General features: G+C 36.0%; 1 protein-coding gene across 7 annotated transcripts in view; it reads left to right on the top strand.

Moving 5' to 3' along the window:
- Positions 1 to 13,429, top strand: part of LRRC7 (leucine rich repeat containing 7) — a 563,262-nt gene that overhangs the window by 423,683 nt on the left and 126,150 nt on the right. For all 7 annotated transcript variants that reach the window (XR_006817634.1, XR_006817637.1, XM_045998653.1 and 4 more), the window contains one exon: positions 12,387 to 12,516. Coding sequence is in view for 5 of the 7 variants with exons in the window: in XM_045998653.1 (XP_045854609.1) it covers positions 12,387 to 12,516 (130 nt within the window). In the remaining 2 variants the exon portion in view is untranslated. The remainder of the gene's footprint in view (positions 1 to 12,386; positions 12,517 to 13,429) is intronic.

Below are 13,429 nucleotides of genomic sequence, written 5' to 3'. Positions count from 1 at the left end.
CTGTAGTTTTTGAATTTTTTATTATAAAATGTTATACTAGTTAAGAAATTAAAGACAAAACACAGACACACACAGACACACGCACACACACATGCACACGCACACACACCCTTCACTGGGTAAAACTCAAATTCCTTTACACAATATTCAAGTTTTTCCATAGTCTCATTTAAACCAGTGGTTCTCCGCATGTGGTTGTCTCATCAGCGGCATCAGCTTCAGCAGGGAACTAGTTAGCTGTGCACGTACTGAGACAAAGCCAGATCTACTGAATTGAGAAACTTTGGACATTGGGCCGGCAGGCTCTGTGTAAACAAGCCCTTCAGGGGATTCTGATGTATGCTAAAGATTGAGAATTATCTAGATTCAGCTGTCTTCTCAAACCTGGACCTATTGTAGCTGTGTCAGAATTACCTGAAATGCTAGTTTAAAATGAAGGTGCTTTAGGGGTCCCTGGGTGGCTCTGTCAGTTAAGCAACTGCCTTTGGCTCTGGTCATGATCCTGGGGTCCTGGGGTACTGGGATAGAGCCCTGCATTGGGCTCCCTGTTTGGTGAGGAGCCTGCTTCTCCCTCTGCCCACTGCTCCCTTTGCTTGTGCTTTCCCTCTCCCTGTCAAATAAATTTTTTAAAAAATCTAAAATAAAATAAAATAATACAAAAATACAAAACAAAATGAAGCTGGGGTAGAGAAAAAGTCTACCATAGTGGCTGGTTGCTGGAGCCAGCCCTTCTGGGTTCAAAGTCTGGCTCTTTTTTTTTTTTTTTTTTTAATTTTTTGACACAGAGGCACAGCAAGAGAGGGAACACGAGCAGGGGAAGCAGGAGAGGGAGAAGCAGACTTCCTGCTGTGCAGGGTTTCTGATGAGAGGCTCAATCCCAGAACTCTGGGATCATGACCTGAGTCTAAGGCAGACACTTAACAACTGAGCCACGCAGGCGTCCCCAAAATCTGGCTCTTTGATTTGCTATTGCGTAACAGAGCCTTGGCTCGCTCCTCATAAAATGGAGGTAATAATAATAATACTGACCTTAAAAGAATGTTGTGAGGATTAAATGTATTAATAAATAGAAAGTGCTACATAGTCACTAAATGTTTTAAAAAATAGTTTGATAAAGTAAAAAGTTATTGATATTTCTGGGATTTGGATTCAAGAAATATGTTTACTGTTTTTACAACTTAATTCTTCTCTCTTCTTTCTTCTGCCCACCCAGACCACTGCAGTTTCCTCCCCTAAACTGAAAAGTTGTAGTATACCTACAAACTAGATCAACATTTTCCAAATTATATTTCTCAAAACAGTTATTACTTGGGATTTTAATAGGTGTGACACAAAGATAAGTTTCATGGACAAATAAGTCTTGGGAACTCTGTATATAAGTTAGAGAACATTCTAACTTGTGATATTTTTCCATTTTTTATATCAGGTTCTTATTTATCTTTTGTATCATCATTTAATTTCTCCATTATTTTGCCATGTCTTACCAGCTAGAATTCTTTAAGCTAGAATCTAGCTTAAAGGAATTTAAGCTAGAATATAGACTCATTGATGTCTGGGATCATGTCTTGAATATGTTTTATCTCCCTTCATTGTATGTAACTAAGCACTACGGCAGAAGGAAATATTTGCAAGCTTTGGAACTAGGCAGATTTCAATCCTGGCTTCTGCAATCATTAACTAATGGACCTTGGACATGTCACTTCGCATCTCAGAATTGCAGGTTTCTCATCTGGAAAGTAGAAATAATAATTCATCTCAGAGGTTGTTGTGAGATGTATAATAGTCATTAATAGGAACAATTAAAAAGACATTTATTTATTATTGTTTATGTTCATTTGAGTGAGAATTCGTAATATAATATGAATAAACATCTAGTGTTTAAAAAGAAAAATGTTTTATATGGATTTTCAAATGTAATAATATACTATCTTAGTCTTCTCAGGTTGCCATAATTAAATATCACAGGCTAGGTGGCTTAAACAGCACAAATTTATGTATCACAGTTCTGGGGGCTAGAAAGTCCAAGATCAAGATGGTGGCAAAGTAGATTTCATTCTGAGGACTCTGCTTTTGGCTTACAAGCAGCTACCATCCTTCAGTGTGCTCACTCAACCTTTTCTTTATGTATAAAGAGAGAGACAGAGAGAGGGAGTGAGAGACTAGTTCTCTAGTGACTTTTCTTATAAGGGACTGATCCCATTACAAAGGCCCTATCCCCAATGACTTCATCTAATCCTAATTACCTCCCAAAAGCCCCTATCCAAATACTATCACACTGGAGGCTAAGGCTTTAACATATGAATTGGGAGGTAGGACACAAAGATTTAGTCCATGATAGACATAATTTAAACTTATAAAATTATATTCTCGGGGCACCTGGGTGGCTCAGTGGGTTAAGCCTCTGCCTTCGGCTCAGGTCACAATCTCAGGTCCTGGGATCGAGCCCCGCATCGGGCTCTCTGCTCAACAGGGAGCCTGCTTCCTCCTCTCTCTCTGCCTGCCTCTCTGCCTGCTTGTGATCTCTCTGTCAAATAAATAAAATCTTTAAAAAAAAAAAAAAAAAATTATATTCTCAAGAAAAGCACTGTTCGAAACCGTTTCTGAGCTTTTTGGCAGAGTCCTCAAGAATAAGCCTTTAGAATCATAGTGTAAGGTCTAAGGATCTAGAGAGGAATTTAAAACACAAAAGAAAAAGATTGTCATGTATTTCCCAAAGTGACAGAATTATCGTTATAGAAAAAGTAAAGTTATTGAGAAAGGTACAGAGAAATGATCAAATGGAACTTCACGGACTGGATAAGATTTCAGTTAAGGTACAAAACCAGCAATGATTTCCATTTAAAAGCCATTGTCTTTTACTGCCTATTTTCTCCTGCACTCCCTGCCTTGGTATTTTAGGACTGTGACCATTTATGTGTTGTGGCCAAATTATAAATGCAACATAAATGTCTCTATATTTTGGTTGGTTAAAAAAATCAGTATCCTATCTCGAGACATATAGAATCTTTTTTAGTGGTCTTTTGCAATGAACAAAGCTTTTTCTACTCATTTTAGAAATGTTCACTTTAAAAAAAATACTGAGTAGAATTTTACATTTGGGTAATACTTTTCTCCTATAATAATAAAAAAAGTACAGATATTCTTTTCAATCAACCTAATTAACTTCCTAAAGAATCCAAAGGAAGGGAAAGATCAGTTATTACTTTGGAAGAATGGGAAAATGGATCAAAGGAAAAGTATATTGTCTTGACAATGATGCAATGACGGTAACTCTGTTCAAAATCAGTCAACATGGATGTTTCATGTGTAAAACCTCTAAATGATTGACTGTTCCCAGCAAATGCTATTTCCACCATGATTTGACTGAATTCATCTTAGACTAGGATTTAGAACAAAAACTGGGTGGTTTCATTGAGTAAACATTACAGAAAATAATTTATTTCAATTTTGTTAATTTCTTGCATTGTTTAGAAGCAGCACAAGCAACTTACCTAATATTAATGACAAAATTAAGGGTAGAGTCTAAAACTTGATTCTTGGCTTACATTATATGAAATTGATTTTATAATCTCTGAAAATAAGGATAATTGCAAAGTTACTTAGCATTCATTATGGGCCCATTCTAAGTGTTTTACCTGTATTTAGTCCTTGTAACACATGGTTAACTACCATTATCACCCTCTTGTGCCTAGTGATGAAACTAAGGTACAGAGTAATTAAAGTAACTTGACAAAGATATTACCGCTAGTAATTGCTCAAGCCCAGATTCCGATCCCAGCTGGCTGGCTGCAGTTTGGTCTCTTAACTCCGGGGGTATCCTGATGCTTTCAGGCAGTAGCTATTTAAGCAACTTGCCTTTTCTAAACAAATTTTATATCTCTTTCTTTAGTTATTACAGACATACCTCATTTTATTGTACTTCACAGATACTGAGTTTTTCTACAAATTGAAGGTTTGTGGTAACCTTGTATTGAGCAGCATTATCAGGGCCATTTTTCCAACAACATTTGCTCACTTTGTGACTCTATGTCTCATTTTGTTAATTCTCACAATAATTCAAATTTTATCATCATTAGTATATTTCTTATGGTGATCTGTGATCAGCAATCTTTGATGTTATGCCTGTAACTGTTTAGGAGCACCATGAACTGCCTCTATGCAAGACAGCAAATTTATCTGTAAATGTCATTTGTTCCCACTCATCTACCAACCAGTTGTTTGCCCATATTCCTCCCTTTCCTCGGCTTTCTCTATTTGCTTAGACACCACAATATTGAAGTTAGGCCAAATACTAACCCTTCTTCATCAGTCTCTAAGTATTCAAGTGAAAGTAAATGTTGCACATTTCACACTGTAAATCAAAAGCTAGAAATGACTTAGCTAAGCAAGGAAGGCAAGTCAAAATCCAAGACAGGCCAAAAGCTAGGCCTCTCGTGCTGAACAGTCAAGTTGTGAATGCAAAAGAAAAGTTCCTCAAGGGAATTACAACTGCTACTCCAGTGAACACATGAATGATAAGAAGACAAAACAGTCTTATAGCTGGTATGTAGAAAGTTTTCATATTCTGGTTAGAAGATCAAACCAGCCCCAACATTCCCTGACCCAACAATGCCTAATCCAGAGCAAAATCGCTTCAATTCTTTGAAGACGAGAGAGGTGAGGAAGGGGCAGAAGAAAAGTTGTAAGCTAGCGGGGTCGTTACATGAGGTTTACGGAAAGAAGCTGTTTACATAGCGTAAAAGTGCAAGGTAAAGCAGCAAGTGCTGTTGTAGAAGCTACAATAAACTATCCAGAAGATCTAACTATAACAATTAATAAAGGCGGCTACACTAAACGAAAGATTTTCAGGGAAAATGGTGAAATAGCCTTCTATTGGATGAGATGGCACCTAGGACTTCCACAGCTAGAGAGAAGTTAATGTGTGGCTTCAAAGTTTCAAAGGACAGGCTGACTTTCTTGGTAGGGATTAATCAGCTCGTGATTTTATTTATTTTTTTAAAGATTGATTAATGTATTTGAGAGAGAGAACACAAGTGCATGAGCACAGGCACATACATGCACACAGGGTGGGGGAGAGACAGAGAGGAGAGAGAGAAACAGACTCCCCACTCAGGGTGGAGCCTGAGGCAAGGCTCAATCTCACAACCAGAAGATCATGACCTGATCCAAACTGAAGAGTTAGATGCTTACTGACTAAACCACCCAGGCACCCCCACCTAGTGATTTTAAGTTGAAGCCAATGCTCATTTATCATTCCAAAAATCTTAGGACCCTTAAGAGTTTTGCTAAAATCTCCTCTGCTTGTGCTTATAAATGGAACAACAAAACATGGCTGAGAGCACATCAATTCACAAAATGATTTACTGAATATTTTAAGCCCACCGTTGAGACCTACTGCTTAGAAAGAAAGAATCCTTTCAAAATTTTACTGCTCATTCATTGATAATGCACCTTTTCACCCAAGAGCTCTGATGGAGATACACAATGAGATGGATGATCTCATGCCTACGAACACAACATCCGTTCAGCAGCCTATGGATCCAAGAGGGCTTTTCACTTTTAAGTATTATTATTTAAGAAATACAATTTGTAAGGCTACAGTGGCTGTAGATAGTTATGCCTCTGATAGATCTGCAAAAAGTAAATTGAAAGCCTCCTAGAAAGGATTCATCATTCTAGATGTCATTAAGAACATTTGTAATTCATGGGAAGAAGTCAAAATACTAAGATTAACAGGAGTTTGGAAGAAGTTGATTGCACCTCTCATGAATGACTTTGAGGGGTTCAAGACTTCAGTGGAGAAGTAACTGCTAATATAGTAGAGGTCGCAAGAGAATTAGAGGTGGAGCCGAAGATATGACTGAATTATTGCATTCTCATGATAAAACATTCAGTGAATGAGGAGTTGCTTTTTATGGATGAGGAAAGAGATTGGTTTCTTGAGATGGAATCTACTCCTGGTGAAGGTGCTGTGAAGATTGTTGAAAGACATCAAAGGATATTATATAAACTTACTTGATACAGCAGCAGCAGGGTTTGAGAGGACTGACCCCAATTTTGGAAGAAGTTCTGGTATCAAACAGCATCACATGCTATGGAAAAATGGTTCATGAAAGGGAGAGTAAACTGATATGGCAAACTTCACTGTAGTCTTATTTTAAGAAATTTTACAAAACTTTCAGCAACCACCACCCTGATCAACATCAGCTGCCATCAACATCAAAGCAAGACCCTCAGCAAAAGGATTATGACTCACTGAAAGCTCGGATGATGGTTAGTATTTTATAGCCTGCTCCCCCCACCCCTTCTGCCTCTCTGCCTACTTGTGATCTCTTTCAAATAAATAAATAAAATTTTTAAAAAATATATTTTTTACAGGGTACCTCCACCTTAGAACAGGTCATTTTATTGAAGTGTCATATATATATCCCATAGGCTTAGCATACATTTATTCCTCTTTGAAACTCTCAGTATTAGACTTTATCAACCAATCTTACAGATGGGAAAACAAGAACTAATCATAGACAAAATTTGCTCAGCTATTAAGCGGTCACACTAGAATTGGAACCCAAGCCTGTCTGAATATTTTCCACTGAATTACATTATTTCTATTGACTTAAAGCTAAACAAAGAAAGTGAAGCCCAAATCCATTTGTTTTTACGTTTGTTAGCATCTATGTTAATAGAACATTTAATAGTATCTAATGGTTTCTCATAGTCATGAATGATTTTAAAGGGAAATTATAGATTATCCATGTAATATATTCACAATCTTTCTTACTTACTAGCTAGGTAATTGAGGGTTAATGATACAATAATATCTTTCCAGCCAAAACTAATTCATGAAGACCAAACTAGAGAAAAATGTAGAGAGTATTTTTAGAAAATTAAGTCAATACTATTATTTTTGTTTAATTTCAAGCATTACTACCTTCAGTAGCCTACTTTAGTAGTTGTACTTATGTGTGAACTAAGGCAAAGCTTTACTGCGCACAACTCTTGTAATATTTATATAGATTTTAGATTTTATGAGCATGTCTATTTTGTGTGTGTGTCTGTGTGTTTAAATGCTACTCTTGAAATATTTGCAGGGACTTTATTTAAAGCCTTACAACTAACTCAGTGTGTGTTCCTAGGACCAGCAGAATTTAATCACCTATGCACTTGTTATAAATGCAAGACCTAGGCCCACCACAATGACTGACTCTGAATTTGAATTTTAATAAGTTCTCTTGCTGATTCATAGGCATTCTGAAGTTTGGGAAGTGCTGTTTTAAAGTATTTTACACTTTCTTTGCAATGTATTTTTCCTTTTAATGTGTACAATTATAGACTCCTAGGAACAATTCTTTAAAAAAAAAAAAAAAAGAGGAACTTTAGATCTATCTTATTTTTGCAAAAAGTAAATGAATGTATTTTTATTAAGATGTCACTGACATAACATTATTAGTTTCAGGTATACAACATAATGATTCAATATTTGTGTATATTGTGACATGATGACTACAATAAGTCTAGTAGCATTCATCACCATACATATGTTTTGTTTGTTTGTTTGTTTTTTGTTTTGTTTTGTTTTTTGCTTGTGATGAGAATGTCTAAGATCCATTCTCTTAACTTTAAAATATGCAATACATACAGTATTGCTAACTATGGCCACCATGCTGGAGGTTATATCCACATGGCTTACTTATTTTGTAAATGGAATTCTGCACCGTTTGTCCACATTTCACCCATTTCTCCCATTCCCTATCACTTCTGGCAAGCACCCATCTGTTCTCTGTATCTATGAGCTCAGTTTCCTTTTGTTTTAGGTTCCACATATAAGTGAGATCATACAGTACTTGTCTTTCTGTGGTGATCAACTTCACTTGTTTTGCTCTATCTTTTGAAAGCCAGTGATAATCTGAGTAACGTGATATAACTGTTTTTGCCAAGGATCCCGTATTAAAATATTTTAAGTGATTCCTAACAAGATTGCCATTAACAAAGTCAGCTGGAATGTTATGAGTTTAAATCTTTTGAATTTCTGAGATCTTTGAAGAGTGTGTATTTTGCATCTAATAGCTTTATAACCCAAAGATGTAAAATTCTTTCAGATGTAAAATTCTTTGAGGAAAGCCCATAGTGCAGTCAAAATGTTGTCTTTTTCAATGCAGGAAATTCTTACTTTGCACAGAGGTGGAAGACTGTGAAAACAACCATTCAAGCTAAAACCATGCAACAGTCTTAATAATCAATGAGGGAGGGGCTCTTGGGTGACTCAGTCAGTTAAGTGTCTGCCATAGAGCCCCCATGGGCCAACTCTGCTCAGCGGCAAGCCTGCATCCCCCTCTCCCTCTCCCTTCTTCCACTCGACCTGCTTGTGCTTTCTCACTCTCTCTGTCAAATAAGTAAATAAATAAATATCGTCTTTTAAAAAAAAAATCAAAGAGGCAAAACTATGATAGTTCTGTCTGAAGGCCTTTAAAATCTTTTTTTAAACATTAAACACTATTAGGGTTGGTTATAAGTGTATAAGGAAATGGAAAAATAGTAAAACTAATATTCGTCTAGTTTGCTGTATTTGTAGACAGTATGAACATCAAGAATTAGAGTGGGGTTTTTGTAAAAAAAAAAGTTATCAATATTATTTTGAACATACTTGCCTTCTTGTCATCATGTAAATCATATTTCAGAGTGAACACCGTTCCTGTACATTGGTGAATTGTCTTTTTAAGCTTAAAGAGGCTCCCAGACTTCTATCCTTTGTGCTTTCCATGTCATGAAACATCCCTGAGAGTTCCTTTAATGTGAAGTTTATTACCAGCATCGCTTCCTCTAAGACATCTTCATCCTTTTCATTACAACCACTTTCCTCATTTACGTCAACAAGCTTGCTGTTAAGTTCCTCCAACAGCATGTGTACGGTCCTTTGAAGAGGGCAGGCAGCATCCCCACAGTCAGCTGCCTCTTCTGTAACTCCAGTTATGTTTGTGCAGGTCCTGCAATGTTGTCTGCATGGTGTGGTGAAAGTTTCTGCTGTAATGCATGCATAGTACTTGCCAGGACTTCCTGCCATGATGCTTGCATATTTTTATTTGTACGCTTTATGTCATATTTTTTCCACAACTCAGCTAAAGAAATTGTATGATCTCCAGCTGTAGCATTGATGGCCTATTCCAACGTCTGTTTAATTCCAGAGTTGAAATAACTCCTTGTTCCATTGGCAGGGTTAAAGAACTTGTTTAAGTTTTCACATTTTCGTTAAAATCACCAAGAGAATTAGGAAGACCAAGAGCATTTTCCAACAGTAATAGTGCAATAAGTATTAAATTAGTGCACCTATAGTATCTCTCTACTGATTGACAAGAAGGCAAAACAACCACATGATGTACTATTTGTGGTGCAAACCCAATGACAGATGTTTAGGGACGAATCACTGACAGCCTTAGAAAGAGGGAATGTGATGAATCACATGGTGTGCATCCGTTATTTACATTGTGATTTGTGGGCCCAAGAATTAGGAGCGAAGTTTATGTTTTATGCAGTTGCTCAGTTAATATACTGAAGTTTGAGCTTTGGTGATGGGGGAATAATGTTATCTAATGAAACCGTGATGACTGAAATGCGTTCACATCAGAACTACGCAAAGTAAGGGCTGCTTAACTGGGACTCAAGACTAACCTCAAAATATGTTTTTATTTTAAAAAATGTTTTTATAAAAGAAAGGAAAAGTGAGAAAACTTCATTACATTTTGAACTAGGTCTTTGACTTCTACCTCTGAACATGCATTTGAAATTTTTATTTTTAAACGTCTCCAGTAGTTTTTTGACCATTTGCTGAGTACATAATCTTAAACCATCGACAAATGGTTTATTCAATTCTACCAAATTTATTAAGTGCATTATATATGTGAAGCACTGGGCTAGACTTTATTTCTAAGAAATAAACTATTACTGGGTTTCGCACATACATTGATTCCTGCCCACACCAACACACCCCACACACGCGCGTGCGCACACGCACACACACACACACACACAGCCATACATACCTGGCACCCAGCAATATACTCATCCCTGCATATGGGAGCCTCAAAGGATTTAGAAATGAATTTATCAGGGTTCACTAATACAAAGAGAAAATATTTCCTGAGCATGTATTTTATGACGGTTCTTGTACTAAATTCTTAAACAGTATTTCATAAAATACTCAGAGCAACTACACGAGGCAGGAATTATTAGTATCCTCTTTGCAAATGTGAAGAAACTAAGACTCAGAAAAAAAGCTACATGCCTTGTCTATGTCAAAGGACAATTGTTCACTAAAGCAGCATTTGCTTATGAGATACTGTTCAAATCTGAATGCCATGTTTCACTGCAACTGATTCTAACCAGCTGAAGATGGTAAGGACCAGGAACCACGAGTTACCTTAGTCAGGGTCAGACTTGACCTACCAAATTATTCCTTCCTGACCCATGGTTCATGAGACTTGATTTACTTAACTGTACACAGACTTGTGAACTCATTCACCCAATCCATAACGCAAATGTTTAATCTTTAATGGACGTATTCCACTGTGATTACCTCCTTTTCGCACTGACTTTTCCCCATCAGAGCACTACTCAGTGAATTTCTTCCCCATTATGTTCCTTTGCCCAGCAGGTAAATAAAATCAGCTTCAGTTTTGAAGCTGTGGTCATTGTTTTATTGTTTGATACCCAAGATAACACACTTAGTAAGTGACTGAGCTGGGGCACAAATCCATTCCAACTGACTTACAACCCATACGCTTACTTTCTATGTTTACTCATTAATTAAATGATGGGAATAAATTGCATTCCAGCCAGCTAGTTCCAAGATATAAAAAAAGGAAGTGATTCTACAACTCTAACTCTTACTAAATCTAATTCATTCTTCCCTTTACAACAGTGAGATCCTCACACTTCCTATTACAGTAATAACGATAATATGAACGGTAATAACAATGTGATAATATTAACAACAATATCAATGACAACTTAACTACAGATAGTGCTCCCTCAGTGACGGGCCATCTTTCTTTCCCAGCTATCTCAAACCAGATATTGAAATGTCTTGTTTCCTGGTGATAACATGAATGTGCATTTATGCAATTTCTGTTTGTAGATGTGGGTTAAAATTGGCTACATGTGGAATAGTAGGGATTGTGACCAGCTAAAGAACTGTGTTGATGTGAAGGCAGCAGCCATTACTTGTTTCTATTGCTTGTCATGGAAGAATTCCAGACTGTTATTACCAGATTTCCCTATTTCAAGAGGCACCAAACATCCGGGTCATTAGGTAGAGTTTACCACTTTTTAAAATATTATGTAGGGATGCCTGGGTGATTTAGTCGATTAAGCATCTGACCCTTGGTTTTGGCTCAGTCATGATCTCAGGGTCATTAAATTGTGCCCCGCATCGGGCTCTGCACTCAGTGGAGAGTCTTCTTGAGATTCTCTCCATCTGTTCCTCTATGTAAATCAAACTAAACATATCTGCTGGCTGAAATGAGCCCTATCCATAGCTTCTGTTACAGACACACTGGCTAAGAGACAAGAGAATACAGTGGAGGCACACTGTGTGCATTTTGGGTCCGAGCTTTCCTACTTTGTGTGCCCTTGGGCAAGTTATTTGGCTTCTGTAGGCTTCAATTTCCTTATTTGTAGAAATGGTTTTAAAAATGGTGACTATCTTGAGTGCCTGGGTGGCTCAGTTGGTTAAGCGACTGCCTTTGGCTCAGGTCATGATCCTGGAGTCCCAGGATGGAGTCCCACATGGAGCTTCCAGCTCGGCAGGGAGTCTGCTTCTCCTACTGACCTCTCTCATGTTCTTTCTCTCTCTCTCTCAAATAAATAAATAAAATTTTAAAAATAGTGACTCTGTCATAGAGTTGTTATAAGATAAAGATCATTTATTTTTATCTTTAAAATGCTTAGTAAAATACCTAAAATTTAACCAATGATTTGTTGTTAATGTTTTGCCCCCTTTATCCTCCCTTTTGTGGACCTGCTCTCTACAGACTTCTGCTATTCCAGTTATATGCATCCATTCCAAGGACATGCATTATGAACATTAGGCTATAACTGACACTTCCGTTGTATTAACACAAACAAACAAAACCTTGTATCATTTTCAGTGGCTCAGTTAAATGGCAGGGGAATTTAGAAAGGGAAAAAATAAGCCAAATTTATTCTACTAAATTGAACCACTTATTAAATGGTATTGAACCACTTGGCTAAACTGATAAAATAATTTATATGATACTATTATCACTAGATGAATAAGGTTTTTTTGTTCAGTGAACTTGGATATGTGTCTTTTAAAAGCTCTTTCACCATTTACCTTTTAATATATCTAACTAATATATTTAACTTTTCAGTTTATCTTTGTTGGAAGAATTTGACTGTAGCTGTAATGAACTGGAGTCTTTACCTTCTACTATTGGCTACCTTCATAGTCTTCGAACGTTAGCAGTCGATGAGAATTTCCTTCCAGAATTACCCCGAGAAGTGAGGAATAAACTTGTTTCTGTTAATTAACTTTTAACGAATATGTTTTGGGATTAAGACTTAATAAGTGCAATGGCAATGTAAATTCATGAGTTGAGATATAGGAATTATCTACATATGTATGTGTTAATTACTTTTTTAAAAAATAAGTGCTAAGTTCTTATATTTGACCCAGAAAACCCATTTGACTTAAACATTACTAGCAAAGAAAAGTAATAAAATATTGTAAGTTAATCAATGCTATGGAATAAAATTTTAAATAATTTAATTTAAATATTTCACTTTTAAGAACAGTAATAAGACATTCTGAGATAATTACATTTCCATTTCTGAAGTGAAAGACTTTTAATGTAAATAACTTTTTTAAACTATCATGTGGCATGATAATATTATTTTTATTTTAGAATTCACCAAAAGATTCTGTTAGTTTCTATTTCTAAGTGGGATTTTTATTTATTAATGTCAAGAAAAAAATGCAAAGTATATTTTTAATTTAATATTTTCTAATAACCACTTCCATAAAGAAGGAACAGTAGTCAATATGTCATTATTTTAGAGCAAAAGTTATAAATAAACATGACAAGTATCATTGTAACACAAAATAAAACTAACCTGGCCATGGAAATGTCAACAATATTTTATCTTTTGTGAATGAGTGATCTATTAGAAGCATAGATATATTAGTATTCACTTGGTTGTACTGTAAAAACAATGTTATTAATGAAAACAATGAAGCTAATGAGCATTCTAACAATAAAGTTATAAAGAAAATTCTTCCTTCCTAATATGCAAAAGAAAATATGATACATATTGACTTAACATCTAAAGGAATATGTATAATATATACATATATTTTAAAGAGTGATTATAAAAAATAAAGCAGTAGACATATTAAGAGAGTCTTAAATGTGAT

The sequence above is a fragment of the Meles meles genome, chromosome 1, assembly GCF_922984935.1.
Source record: "Meles meles chromosome 1, mMelMel3.1 paternal haplotype, whole genome shotgun sequence".
Classification (NCBI taxonomy): Eukaryota; Metazoa; Chordata; class Mammalia; order Carnivora; family Mustelidae; genus Meles; species Meles meles.
This window is presented reverse-complemented; position numbering and strand designations above follow the sequence as displayed.